Source organism: Rhipicephalus microplus, chromosome 3 (assembly GCF_043290135.1).
Source record: "Rhipicephalus microplus isolate Deutch F79 chromosome 3, USDA_Rmic, whole genome shotgun sequence".
In the NCBI taxonomy this organism is placed as follows: domain Eukaryota; kingdom Metazoa; phylum Arthropoda; class Arachnida; order Ixodida; family Ixodidae; genus Rhipicephalus; species Rhipicephalus microplus.
Window position 1 is genome coordinate 173,092,013 of NC_134702.1, and position 12,205 is coordinate 173,104,217.

At 45.6% G+C, this 12,205-nt stretch overlaps 1 protein-coding gene across 6 annotated transcripts in view; it reads right to left on the minus strand.

Moving 5' to 3' along the window:
• LOC142802707 (uncharacterized) overlaps nt 1-9,921 on the minus strand; it is a 112,235-nt gene extending 102,314 nt beyond the window's left edge. For 2 of the 6 annotated variants that reach the window (XM_075887698.1, XM_075887697.1), the window contains exon 1: nt 9,328-9,920. Coding sequence is in view for 4 of the 6 variants with exons in the window: in XM_075887696.1 (XP_075743811.1) it covers nt 9,328-9,456 (129 nt within the window). In the remaining 2 variants the exon portion in view is untranslated. Of the gene's footprint in view, nt 1-9,327 lie in introns of all 6 variants that reach the window. The other 4 variants (XM_075887696.1, XM_075887702.1, XM_075887695.1 and 1 more) reach the window with 4 other exon arrangements.
• Nucleotides 9,922-12,205: the final 2,284 nt, after the last annotated feature.

Genomic DNA, 12,205 nt, shown 5'->3' on the forward strand with positions numbered 1-12,205 from the left:
AAATCAGCAGCGCTACCTCGATGAGAGCAGCATGACCACTCTGTTCTGAGGATGTCAGCAAGTAGAGCTTGAAAAGTGGCCGTTGATCTAGGAGATGGTCTTAAGTGGGACTGCCCGGACTGCCAAGCAGTTCCTGCTGGACTTGCACCTGCCCCAAATCGCACAAGAATGAGAGCAGCCCACACTGGTCAGCCAAGTGGCCGCGTCAGCGGGGAAGTCCTTGATGAGGGGGGCCTAGCGAGGCCGAAAATGTAGACAAGCACCGAGACACCGGCAATGCCGAAGAGTCAATCGTCAAACAGACGCGCGCACACACCGTTGATGGCGAGGTGGTACCACTTCGTCGTAGCTCCATGGGTGGCATATGAAGAGTACGAATGTTCTATTATTGCGAGAGCGCATGAGAGAAGTCATCGAGACACCACCTTGGCTAGGGACAGTTTATGTTTAAGACTGAACCTGTCTTGGATTTGTATCAATTCCAGTTTTGCCTGTATAGCCGATTATTGCATACATACTTGTTTCATTTTGGGGAGTGAATTCCGAGTGTCAGATTACTGTTTGCCATTTTGTTTCCTGTGATGAAGTGTGTTTGCTTTGCCACGAGCCCTCCTCTCCCGTCGCCTCTCTCTCAATTCCATCCGATGCAAGCGCTCCAGAGATAAATCCGTAACATTGAGTTACTTGGATGGTTTCTATAAGGTAACTACCTGCTAAGAAATCTTTTATGGTTTGTTTTATTCTGGTCTCTAAGCACCTTTGCATCATTTCATTATTGTCCACATTGTAGGGAAGCATTGTCCACGCTTCCGTGGCCGTCCAAGGAAGGAACCACTGTTGCCCTGGGAAGTGTGAGCAGTACGATGTGAGTGAAGACTATTCATTAGGTCTAGTACTTATTTACTGGGTGCTGCCGACGAAACATTGAGTTATCAGCATATTGTGTGTATATTTTTGCTTTTGTTTGACAGAATGCAGCAAGCAGCGAGAAGAAAAGAAAGGGCTGGTGACCGAGATCAAGCCAATAGCGTTAAAGCAAGTGAATCGATTCTCGGTAAAGAAGCTGAGCAATATTGAAAAAAAGGACTATAAGGTTTTGCTAGCCAGCTAATTGCATTCTAATGTTTCAGGCTTGTGAGACAAACTTGCAAACTAATCATTTTGCCTGTGTGTGCAGTTTACAGTGCATGCCCTACATTACTCATGTGCAACAGCACACAGAAATTGTCTGCAATTACATTTCCAGTATTTTAGAGAGTAGGAGTATTTTGGAGACCAGCAAATTGCCTGCGCTTTCCTGGTTTTAGAGCTTTTGCTATTTATTGTGCTTGCACACTCATTTTACCATTTATGTCTTCACTGTTTCTATCAAGGCAATGAAGGAGCTGCCGTGATAGAAACATACCGAGAACTTACAGCATTATTCAGTCGTGATAAACTCTTTTATTGTGGATTTTAAATTGTGTTTTGTTGCCAATTACTGCTGCCGATTGGTACAATAGATCACTTTAACCAATTGGTACCAACTGGGTACCCAATTGGCCTGTCCTACAATAACCAAGTGGTCGCTTTCCAGTAGGAGCAATTGTGTACTAATTTACAATTGGAAACTTTTCAATTAGAAATATTTAAATTGAAGTCAATGTTTTTTTTTTTTTTTACTTGGAAGGCATCTACCTGGCACGAGACCGCCGCTGCACAGTACAATGCAAGTTATCCAAACCCGGTCACGCATGCCCAATGTTTACCTCAGGGGCAACTGAATATACACGTGCAGAAACCGAATGTGCTTCTGACACTGCTATCTATGTCACTACGAATGACATGACTCCTGCGCTATCTTCTGATATTATCCTTCAGACTTTTTGCACTTGGATAATGACCCTGACGTGTTGCTGTTACGTACCTGATAATTAGGACAACGGGAGACAAGGAACACTCCTACGAGAACACGTTTACAGGAAGCAACAGCTCGCTCGTATTCAAGAGAGGGATTTGGTCACAAGTGCCTTTCGTCATCAGAAACCTCAACTTACTCGACGCACAGAGGTTGTGAGCGTTACGCTTCAAAGTCAACACAACAGCACTTTAGTGCAGATAGAAGCTGTTGTCATTCCTTACATCTGTGGTGATGTAATTGAATCTTGATACAAATGAACTTCACAGTCATGTAGAAAATAAATCATTTGTGAATACAGGGTTTTCCCCAAGCATCACCTGTGAAGCTGCAGTAGGTCTTCTAATTGGGTAGGATCAATTGTGGAAAGTAGTGCTAAATATAAGTTGGGTGTTGGATGATAGAGCATTAATTGCCATTAACACGAAAATGGGATGAACTTTACATGGTCCACCATCCGTTGAGGAGCAAGGTGCACAGTATGCGAGCAGTCATACCTGCACCCAACGAACAGATGTCTACGATGAGGTGGATTTCTCATACTCATCACAACGGGTTTCGAGCTTGATACCAAAGGTAATGTAGAAAAGCCATTCGCAAAGAAAAATATCGACATAAGAGGGTTCAACAAAGCCATCGATGTCCAAAATAGTCGCAAAGAAGTTCTGCTAACAAGGACATCAGCGAGGAATCATGGCAGTGTTCGCATTTTTTTTTTAAGAAAGAAACAAGTGAACCTTGTGTAAAACGTATGAGGCCACGCAAGAAAAAGGGAGATAGGAGAAGATCGCCGCTCATGAAATGTCAGAAGTGTCAAAGTCACCCTTGAAGTCAGCTCTCCCTTCGTCAAAGTGAAACTTGAGAAGACGGCAACTGGCCTGAATGTATGCTGCAATATCATCATTATGAACCCCTCAATTCGAGTGACACGCATCAACACCGTTGTCATGGTGGCCTTCAAGGCACTCTCGTTGAGCTATCTGAAGGATTTTGGTACCTAAGATGACACCAACGTGTTAAACAAGTGCGCAGTAATTGTGATGCCTGGGTGCGATTATCACTCGATGCCCCCTTTGCAGCTACAATGCCATTCCAAAAGACAGTTTGTCCCGATCGAAGCTGCTTTAAGTCGACAAGATCGACAGTATTATACCTGTTGCTGCGAGTAGAAACTATCGTGAAAGCGTATATTATCGTTAAACATGTGCCAGTTAGAGCAGTACTCATATGTGAAGGGGCTTGAGGCTAACACAATTCGGAAGAATTTCTGTCCTTTTACTACGCAGAGTTTCATTTTACAATAAGGATGACACGCTAAAGACAGATAGTCGTATGCAGTCGAGACTTTCGAGACATATTAATTTACGACTTCTCTACACTCGTGCAAATAACCTGAAAATTGTAGCTGAGCGTTATTCGTTGATGGGAATATTTGTGGAAGGATGATACAGTCTGTAAAAGGGTGCCTAGACAGAATATTAAAGATAATTTTGTGAAATTATAAGGGTGGGACATGTAGAAAATCGTGCGCCTTTTGGACTAAGGAGATTAAGAAGGTAAATGGGGCAAAAGTTTGTTCTTGGACTGTTCAATAAACACCATCCCATGGAGGGCACTGCGCCGAGTGCCAATAAATGTTGCAGAGAGATTTTCCCTCAAAGGCATAACACTTTCAAAGATCAAAGCCTGTCACAAAAAGACGATGAGATAGGCATTTTCAGGGAACAACGAGGACGGTGGCTTGTTGCTCATAGGTATAGCTCGCATTGACAGATCTATGGAACTGTGCTAGCGGTGACTCAGGGAAGAAGGGTGGGGCAAAATAACTTTCTTGTTTTGAGCACAGAAACAGTGTACGGTAGAAACAGCCGAGGACTCGACACGACAGCTATCATTTATGGAACACTACCCAGCGTGGTGTATTCTTTGAAGAAGTAGCTAGAGAGTGTTATTTTTTTTATTGCATGGCGTAACAAATGAAAATTCCAGGAGATATGTAAATTTCACTTAACAGCCCCAGCTCACATCAAATTTATGCAGACTCAAACTATAAATGTCTGCCATTTTTCCACTTTATAGGGGTACTATATAAGCCCGTGGGTCCTGCAAGAAAGACGAAGGCGACAGTGCAGACGGGCATCTGCACACTTTTATTGCAGACCTCCACAACGAGAAAGACGAGGAACTCTCTGGCGCGCGGTAAATAAAAAGACCGACCAGCTGCTGCTTTCTCAGCTTCTTAAAATACCACCTCTGTCTTCACGTCGCGACACTACTGGAAGTGCTGGGGTCTCCAACCTGATGCAGGAAAGCATTGTTTGGGACCGTAAACCCAGTCCGGAGCCTCAACATCTTGTTACGACTCCAGTACACGGATTCAGCCGGGCCCTACTAGGCCCAAGTCCAGAACTCTTGACTGCATCTCTTCATTCAACATGGCAGCCCCTTCAACGTCTGCGAATTTTCCTTCGGCCCAGACGACTTTTCCTTCCCAAGTAACTTTTGAGCCTCCTCGTGTTCCCGAATTTTTTCGAAGAGAACCGTACCAAGATGTCGAGGACTGGCTCGACCAGTTCGAGCGCACCGCTGTGGTGAATCGCTGCAGCACGCAAAAGAAACTTGGCCGTGCCTACTTCGCAATGGAAAATAGCGCTGGCACATGCTACGAAAGCAGGGAGCCTACTTCACAAACCTGGAAAAATTCCGCCAAAAGCTTCTCGAGACGTTCCTGAGTGCAGGCCGACGGGATCTTGCACAACAGGTGATTGAAGCCCACGTGCAAAAGCCGAACGATAGCGACGCCATGTTCGATGAGGATATGGCCCGTCTATTTCGCCGCGCTGACCCTGACATGCCCGAGGTTAGGAAAGTTCGTCACCTGATGCGGGGAGTTAAAGAACCGCTTTTCGCCGGCCTTGTACGAAAGCCGCCAACAGCAATGAATGAATTTATTAAAGAGGCGACTGTCATCGAGCCGGTGCTCGGGCAACGATGCCGCCACTTTAACCGCCTGCAAGAAAAAACGCCTGTCGGTTCCGCCGCTCAAAACGCTGCCATTTCGAAAAGCTCTCTACGGCTAACGATTAGGCAAATCCTGCGGGAAGAGCTGCGGGCCCTCGGCCTTTCGTCTACCGAGCCTTCAGTTGCTTCTGTTGCGGAAATCGTGCGCCACGAACAGCAGCAAGCCTTTCCATCACCGGTGCCACCACCTGAACCACGTCCATTGACCGATGCTGATGCCGTCCGCCGTTCTCTGCCAGCCCCAGAAGAGGCACCCTTTCAGCCACGGCCCGTTACTTTGCCTTGGTGGCAGCAAGAACCTGTGCGGTGACCACCAGTATGCCGGATCGACTTGTGGCGCACTGCCGACCGTCGACTGCTTTGTTTCCACTGCGGCGAACCAGGCCACATCTCGTGCTGCTGCCATCATAGAGAAGCCCGGTTTGGAAACTTTTCTCGTTCCACTTCATTTTATTTTGAAGACTTTCGTGACCATGGTGCTGATCACCTGTCGACCAACCAAGTGTCTTCACTAAGTCGTCGCTGGCGGTCTCCCTCGCCTGCTTGAGGTCACACTTTCCCGAATCGCCAAAGTTACGCTGACGTCGTCAGAAACCGCTCCCCAAGCCCGTGCCGTGGAAACTAACTGCCGCGACCTCCGGGGGCAAGGTTGCCAATTACCGAGACACCAAAAAGACCCCCTTGCCTCTACACAAAGACAACATGACGGGTGTGATGACAAAGACGACAACCACGAGTACTAATGCCGATTGATTGATGATTGATTTATTTGTGGGGTTTAACGTCCCAAAACCACCATATAATTATGAGAGACGCCGTAGTGGAGGGCTCTGGAAATTTCGTCCACCTGGGGTGCGAGTACTAATGCCGATGAATTTGTACGTGCCGACCTCAGCGTTATTATAGAAGGACACAACGTAATAGCAGTGGTTGACACTGGTGCTGACTTTTCTATTATGCGACAAGAGCTTGACGACCGCCTTAAAGGAGAACTGACATCAAATTTCAAGATCTAGATGTGCCCATCATTCGATAGCTTGGTATGCATAGGTCTTCTTGGCCAAATTTGAACGGCATCCGTCGCGTCGAGTTATTTTAATTTGATGTCAAACAGCATTTTAGAAAAGCTAAGGAGAAAAAATGGAAAATAGACTGCCCTGTGACATCGACACAAGTGCTACGTGTTCGGTGTGATACATTCCACAAATATCATCCTGAGTGACGATGCCCTAGTATTGATGACGTGTACGATCCGAGTGTTCTTATCGTGGCGCCGAAGCGCAGAAACGCACTCGCTCGTCTACGGCCGGGCTAGCCTGCGCAGGTGCACTTTAGCCCAGCCGTGGCTCGTTGCGTCTGATCTTCATCGCACTGGTTTGAATGATTACGTGAAATTATCAAGATAAAAACCACTTTTAAAAGAATATCGAAAGAAAAGAACATGATTAAACGTGTGCTTGTCCGTCAGCATGTCGGGGAATCGTTCCGGTGTGTCTAGCTTGAAGCACGGAAAAAAGCGCTATCGTGTTGTCTTTTCATATCACGTATGTGTTACACATCAACACAACCGCAAGCTATCAAACTTGGAAGAGCGTGTAGTCCGATATCATCTCTAACAAGTAACACGTCAGTATTGTTGAAGTTTAGTTCATCTGTAGGATTTTCGTCTATGTAAAAGTCATAATACCATGTTAACCACAAGAAGCTGGATAGGTGGGGCCATCTGGAGGCGCGTAAAAGAACCTGACAAGCAGGAAACGTATTCTATTTCTCCGCTGATGCTCATTCGCGATAGCTATATTGCATTGATCCATTGCATTCAGGGTATACCTGAATGCTTTTCACGCCAAAACACACCAATATAGCTAACTGAGACACAAGAGCGAACATGGATGAAACGTGCATCTTCGGGCACCTCTGCAGTGCTACTTGGAACGGCGTCCGTTCCGAAATCACTGTTCTGCAAAAGGTCGATTTTTTTCTCGCCACCATTTTCTCCATTTTTTTCTCGCCACATATAAGCTTTGCCAAGGGCGCGACAGCCCTTTCGACCGAAAGAAAGAGTGATGTCGTGCGGAGACAAGAGAGGACCATGCCCACCTCTCGAAACGCGCTCTTCATACGATTGGGACAGCCCGAGAGAAACCCGCCGCGCGCCTGCAATCGGAGGCTATAGTACAGCACTCATAGATTGAAACAGGCATCCTTAGGGCTACGAAGCACAAATACTTATGTTTCGACTGTCTTCGTTTGCCCATATCAGTGTAATGTTAAACAGAATGTGTACATCAAAGCCAATATTATTTCTAGAGACCAGATTTGTTTCGACAAGATGTGGCAAGTTTGAGCAATTTTACATATAAGTTGTCATCTGAAAAAAATTCATGGTGCATTTCAATCGTTAGGTACTGTACATAGGCACTAAATAAAGGCATTGCTTATTGTATTCCTGCGGGGCCGGGTGATATTTCGCAGCTCGCAACCACGTCCCTACATACCAACTGAGGGGAATGCCTAGCGGCTGGGCATAAAAGGAAGCAAGCAGGCTGCACCTTCGTCCACTGGACAGTGCCACATGTACACCTGGAAGCAGATCACCAACTGCTGCCTATCGAACTCTCTGCAGAAGCACTCTACTATGAAGAACAGCAACGGTACGTCGAACTTGTAGACATTACAGATAAGGAAATGACTCACTACATATCTAGATCTCACGAAATGGCACCGCTTGGGATGAAGAGAGAGCTGTACCGTAAGGCTGTGTATTTCAAAGGTGTTTAGAAGTACTTGCAGCATTTGGAGCATTACTTAACGTGTAATGATATAGCAGAGGCAAACTGGTTTGCTGCCACTCACAAAATTGCCCTGGGCAGGGCACTAGTGATGACAGACACTAAGCAAATGTGGAAAAGAGAACAAGAGCCATTAGTACACACAGTCAAGGACTCACTGCGTCAAGACCAGACACCAACTAATCCAAACAAAAGAGGAGTCAGCAGGAGCAAAAATGTGAAGTATGCAGCATGGAATACTCATAAGAAATGTCTTGGTTTAGAAAAATTCCATTTGTTGGTGATTTTGAGAAGTAAGTTATTTGAAAAAGCATGTCCCAAAAACTAGAGCAAGACCAAGCATTTGTGCGCCTGAATCTCTGAATGAGGACTCGAAATTGGTTAATGCAACACAATCCTGTTACGAACAGCGTAGAAGTTCTGAAGTGGAGAGTACCAGTCTAGGTTTTCACATGTAATATGTGAAACAGGCCAAATGCAACTTTTCCCATATACGTAAAAGGACAGAGTGGTGTGGTGCTTAAGTACAAAGACAAAAGCATGATGTTATGTGGCATTGTAATAAAGGACAATGGCAGGAAGTAACCAGTTCTGAATGGAAAAAATTTGATGGAATGCCTAAAACTTGAATGGCTTGAACTTGGCCATATTGCGGCCGGAGCACGAGCTGTGGCTATAATACACAAGTACCTGGGCATGTTCTCAACAAAAGCTAGAACAGTACAAAAATTTCAAGTACACATTCTCAAAAACTCGGCCCCGCTCTCGTGTTTTGCTTCGAGAGGAAATATTTGTTTGCATTGCAGGAGAAAGTTGAGCAGCAACTAGGCTACACCACTAATCCCCATTGCGAAGGAAAATGAGAGCGTATGTTGATCTGAGGAGGACAGAACAACAATACCCATTTGTTGAACACATATCGTTACTCACCTCTAGGTTGAAAAAACTTGTACATGGCCTAAGCAGGCGGAAAAGTGCTTTCTGCACAGAGCTCATTTTTGCCATGTCAACAACCACTCCTACTTACACCAGGGAAGCAACCTTTGTTTACGGTAAGCACAAGTCTCGGGTGCTTACTGCAAGCTCCAGTCATTGCCCCCATATTTCAGGCGATAACAGATGAGGTGCTTCACAGCATCTTGACACAAAAGATGCATCAGCAATGTGACCTCACTATGACAGAGTTTGACATCGGTGATTGCCACAAGCTTCGGAATACATCTTGCAGGGATGAAGGAAATCTAATGCTCCAGGTAAGTGCCTATTGTTTTAATTTTTTCACAAATATGTGGCATATTTCAGTTGCAATGTCATTGAAGAAGACATTCACCCTACAAACACGTAAAAGAGTAATCATGAGCTGCAATTTGTCCCCCGAGTTACTCGTTGATGAATTGTCATCACAGAATCGCAGGTTACGAATGTATACTCTCGATTACCTCATACCCATAACTTTTGCCAATCTAGGGCCCTGAAAACTTCGTGTAAGCACGCGGTGAATAGCATTAGGGAGATCATGTGTTTCTATCTAGCACCTTTTTTTTATTATTGAGATTCACTCACTTTTTTTTTTAAGAACACAGGTCCCCCACAAAGCTTCAACATTCGAAATCTTACCTGATCTTTTGGCCTCTTCAACAAATGTGCTTTCGGTGCCTCCGATGCATTCTGTTCATTAACGAAGATCGATGGCGCCACGGCAGCCCTTAATTGAGCAGACTTTATCGGACTTCCCATCACACGCATTAACGATAAACACCGATGGTAGTTACTATCACGAAACTGCTTCCAGCAGAGAACACTGGTTCTCGAAGACTCCTCAATTCCTTCTTTTCACCATCGCGATGCACTGCACAGCTCATTTTTTCTTCCGTTGGAGGTTGTGACGCGGTACATCATTTCGTTCGCAAATGCTTCTTCAGCCGTACGGAGGGCAAAATGCCGCGGTGGTGATAAGGGTTGGTTCTCCATCCAGTAGCAGCTCTTCGAAGCGTGAATTATAAGCGTACACAGTGTCTATTCTCCCTGCAACCGGGATAATTGTTCAAAAAATTTTTCTCCCGGCGGTCGCCTTCCATTGGCTCTTTTATATCACGTGACTAACTAGAGTTATTAGAGTTATTTTTAGAGTTAGTGGAGTTTTAGGTTAATAGAATTATTTTTAGGCACCGCGTTTTTAGGAAACTCTATGCCGTGGCAACATTTACGATACCTTTGGCGGGACTCGTAGAGGTGAGAGCCAAAGAGCCGTCGCGCCGCCGCCGTTAGTTTTCGCTACCGATTGGCGCGCCGCCGCCACCAACGTGTTGTTTGGCGCGTTTTTTAAATAGGGCTTTTTTAAAGACGATAGTCTTTGTTGGGGACCTTCGACGCAAATATTTTGGTCTGTCTGTAAGTCTGTACATTTGTCTGTTTGTCCACTCTTAACAGCATTGGATATTTGAAACGGCCGACCCCATTCGCAGCGCCCACCTATGTTGCTCAAGATTCAGCGTTCATATTTGTGCAATTGTCGTATAAAAATCAATTATTGCGCGTGTGTGTGGCACCATAACAACACGTATATATTCTGCATGTGCGCCTTTTACCAGAAGAGGCATACATAAGTAACTTTAAAGACCGCAGCGCTTGTCATGCTGCGCTGACCATCCAACGCTTGCACGGAAAGGCGAGTGTTTCCAACGCTTAAAACAAGACGGTGGTGGCACCTACCCATCGCCTTGCGTTCTACACCTTATCACCTCTGAGGCGGGCGCGCACACCCATCTAGCGCCACGCTCTTTGTTTTTGAAAGAAACTGCCAGATGGCGCTCATGTCTCACGTGTGACGTGACTTGATGCGCTCGTTCGCCTCCACTGCACGCTCGAGGCACTCTAACGCAGTGCCTCAAGAATACCATTCACCGATTTTCTTGAGCAGAACATCAAATCAATTTTTGTTCACTCTCTCCACACGCAAGCCTATCGTCTTTCGACGACATTTGCAGACTAAATGCAGATACGGGGCCAATTTTTTTTTCAGCTAGTCTACGTTTATTTTGCAGCTTCTGTCACCAGCCTGGCCTTCATTCTGTCCACTTCGCAAACGCATCGTAATGGGTGCACCTGCCATTTCAAGTAAATAGGTTTTTATCTCGGACTTAATTCAACTCACTATAGATGCCGATTTGCCACGACCGTGTTCCAAAAAGTACATTACATATGTAGTTTGCTCGGCAAGTTGGTTTATAATATTTTTGGAAGAGCAAACTAACGAGCTCAACCTGACAGTACATTGAGCGAAATGTTTATGGCGGAAAGTCCACAAACCCATGTACCAGAAGCGCATTCATGAAACCTAGGCAGAGGCGTTTCACAGCTGCACACCAAACACTACAAAGGCAAGAAGCGTGTCAAAATGGTATGATCAACGCCACGTGCACCCTAAACTGACAACCTGAATTCCTTATATAATTGTAAGGACAACTGAAGGATCACTTATACATGCGTTGTGCTTTGCCTTTTTTGTTTTTAAGGCTTAAAAATCTTCACGTTCAATGTATATCTTCCTTTGCCGATGACACTGATATATTGGGGACGCAGATACTAGCGAAGATGTTAGTTTTGTGCCTGAAGGGTGTTCATACTGCCTATATATAGGTGTAACTAGGCCTCGACCCGTCTGATCTCAGTAGACAGGGCCGCATGACAAAAGAATTCCTTTCTAATCATTGAATGTTATTGGCAAAGGAAAAAAACAAAAAAGAAATATTGAACGTGAAACTCGTGAAGCCTTCGAAATAAAATCAGGGCGAAGTGTCATGTCTGAGTGATCCTCCGGCTTTCCTCACAGATAAACTTGACGTTGATACTTTGGTGTTTCATGGATATCGGCTGCTTCATACCACCTTGAAACATTTGTTGGAAAAAAATGTACGGTTAATTGTGCAACTGTGGTTTAGATAGTTTCTTAAACATGTGCTTGTGGTTATTTTTGTGGCTTTTTTATAACATTCGGTTTTAAGTCCAGCACTCGATTGCCTGGTTCCTACGCTACATTCGTGTTTTTCGTTGGTTTATTCTTACGTAGATCAGTAAAGATCATCCCTATTATCGTCATGTGGGCGTAGCACCCACCTTTCCTCATTCTCCCATATTTCACCATCGTGAACGCATAGAAAAGGTCTTCCCCGCAGGTGTGCCTGCTCAAGTAGGCGTTTGGTGTTAGCGACACCACGGACCCGAGCTAACGGGGGAGTTTTGACTCCCCCCCACGCCTAGCCGTGCGTGGCTTTGCCGTGTCCGGGGAAAAGGGGATCCTGGGGGTTGAGCCGACGCTGGGTGATTGGACCTTTAAGGCCCCCCGGCAGAGGCAACACACCCCTTTGGCCCCGGCTTCACGTAGACGGCACCCCTGGGCTGACCCACCCAGGGGAAACCGGCAGTTGCCTTTTCCTATCTCTCTCTCCCTACATCTTCGTCTTTATCTCTTACTTCTACTCTCTTCCGTTTGCTT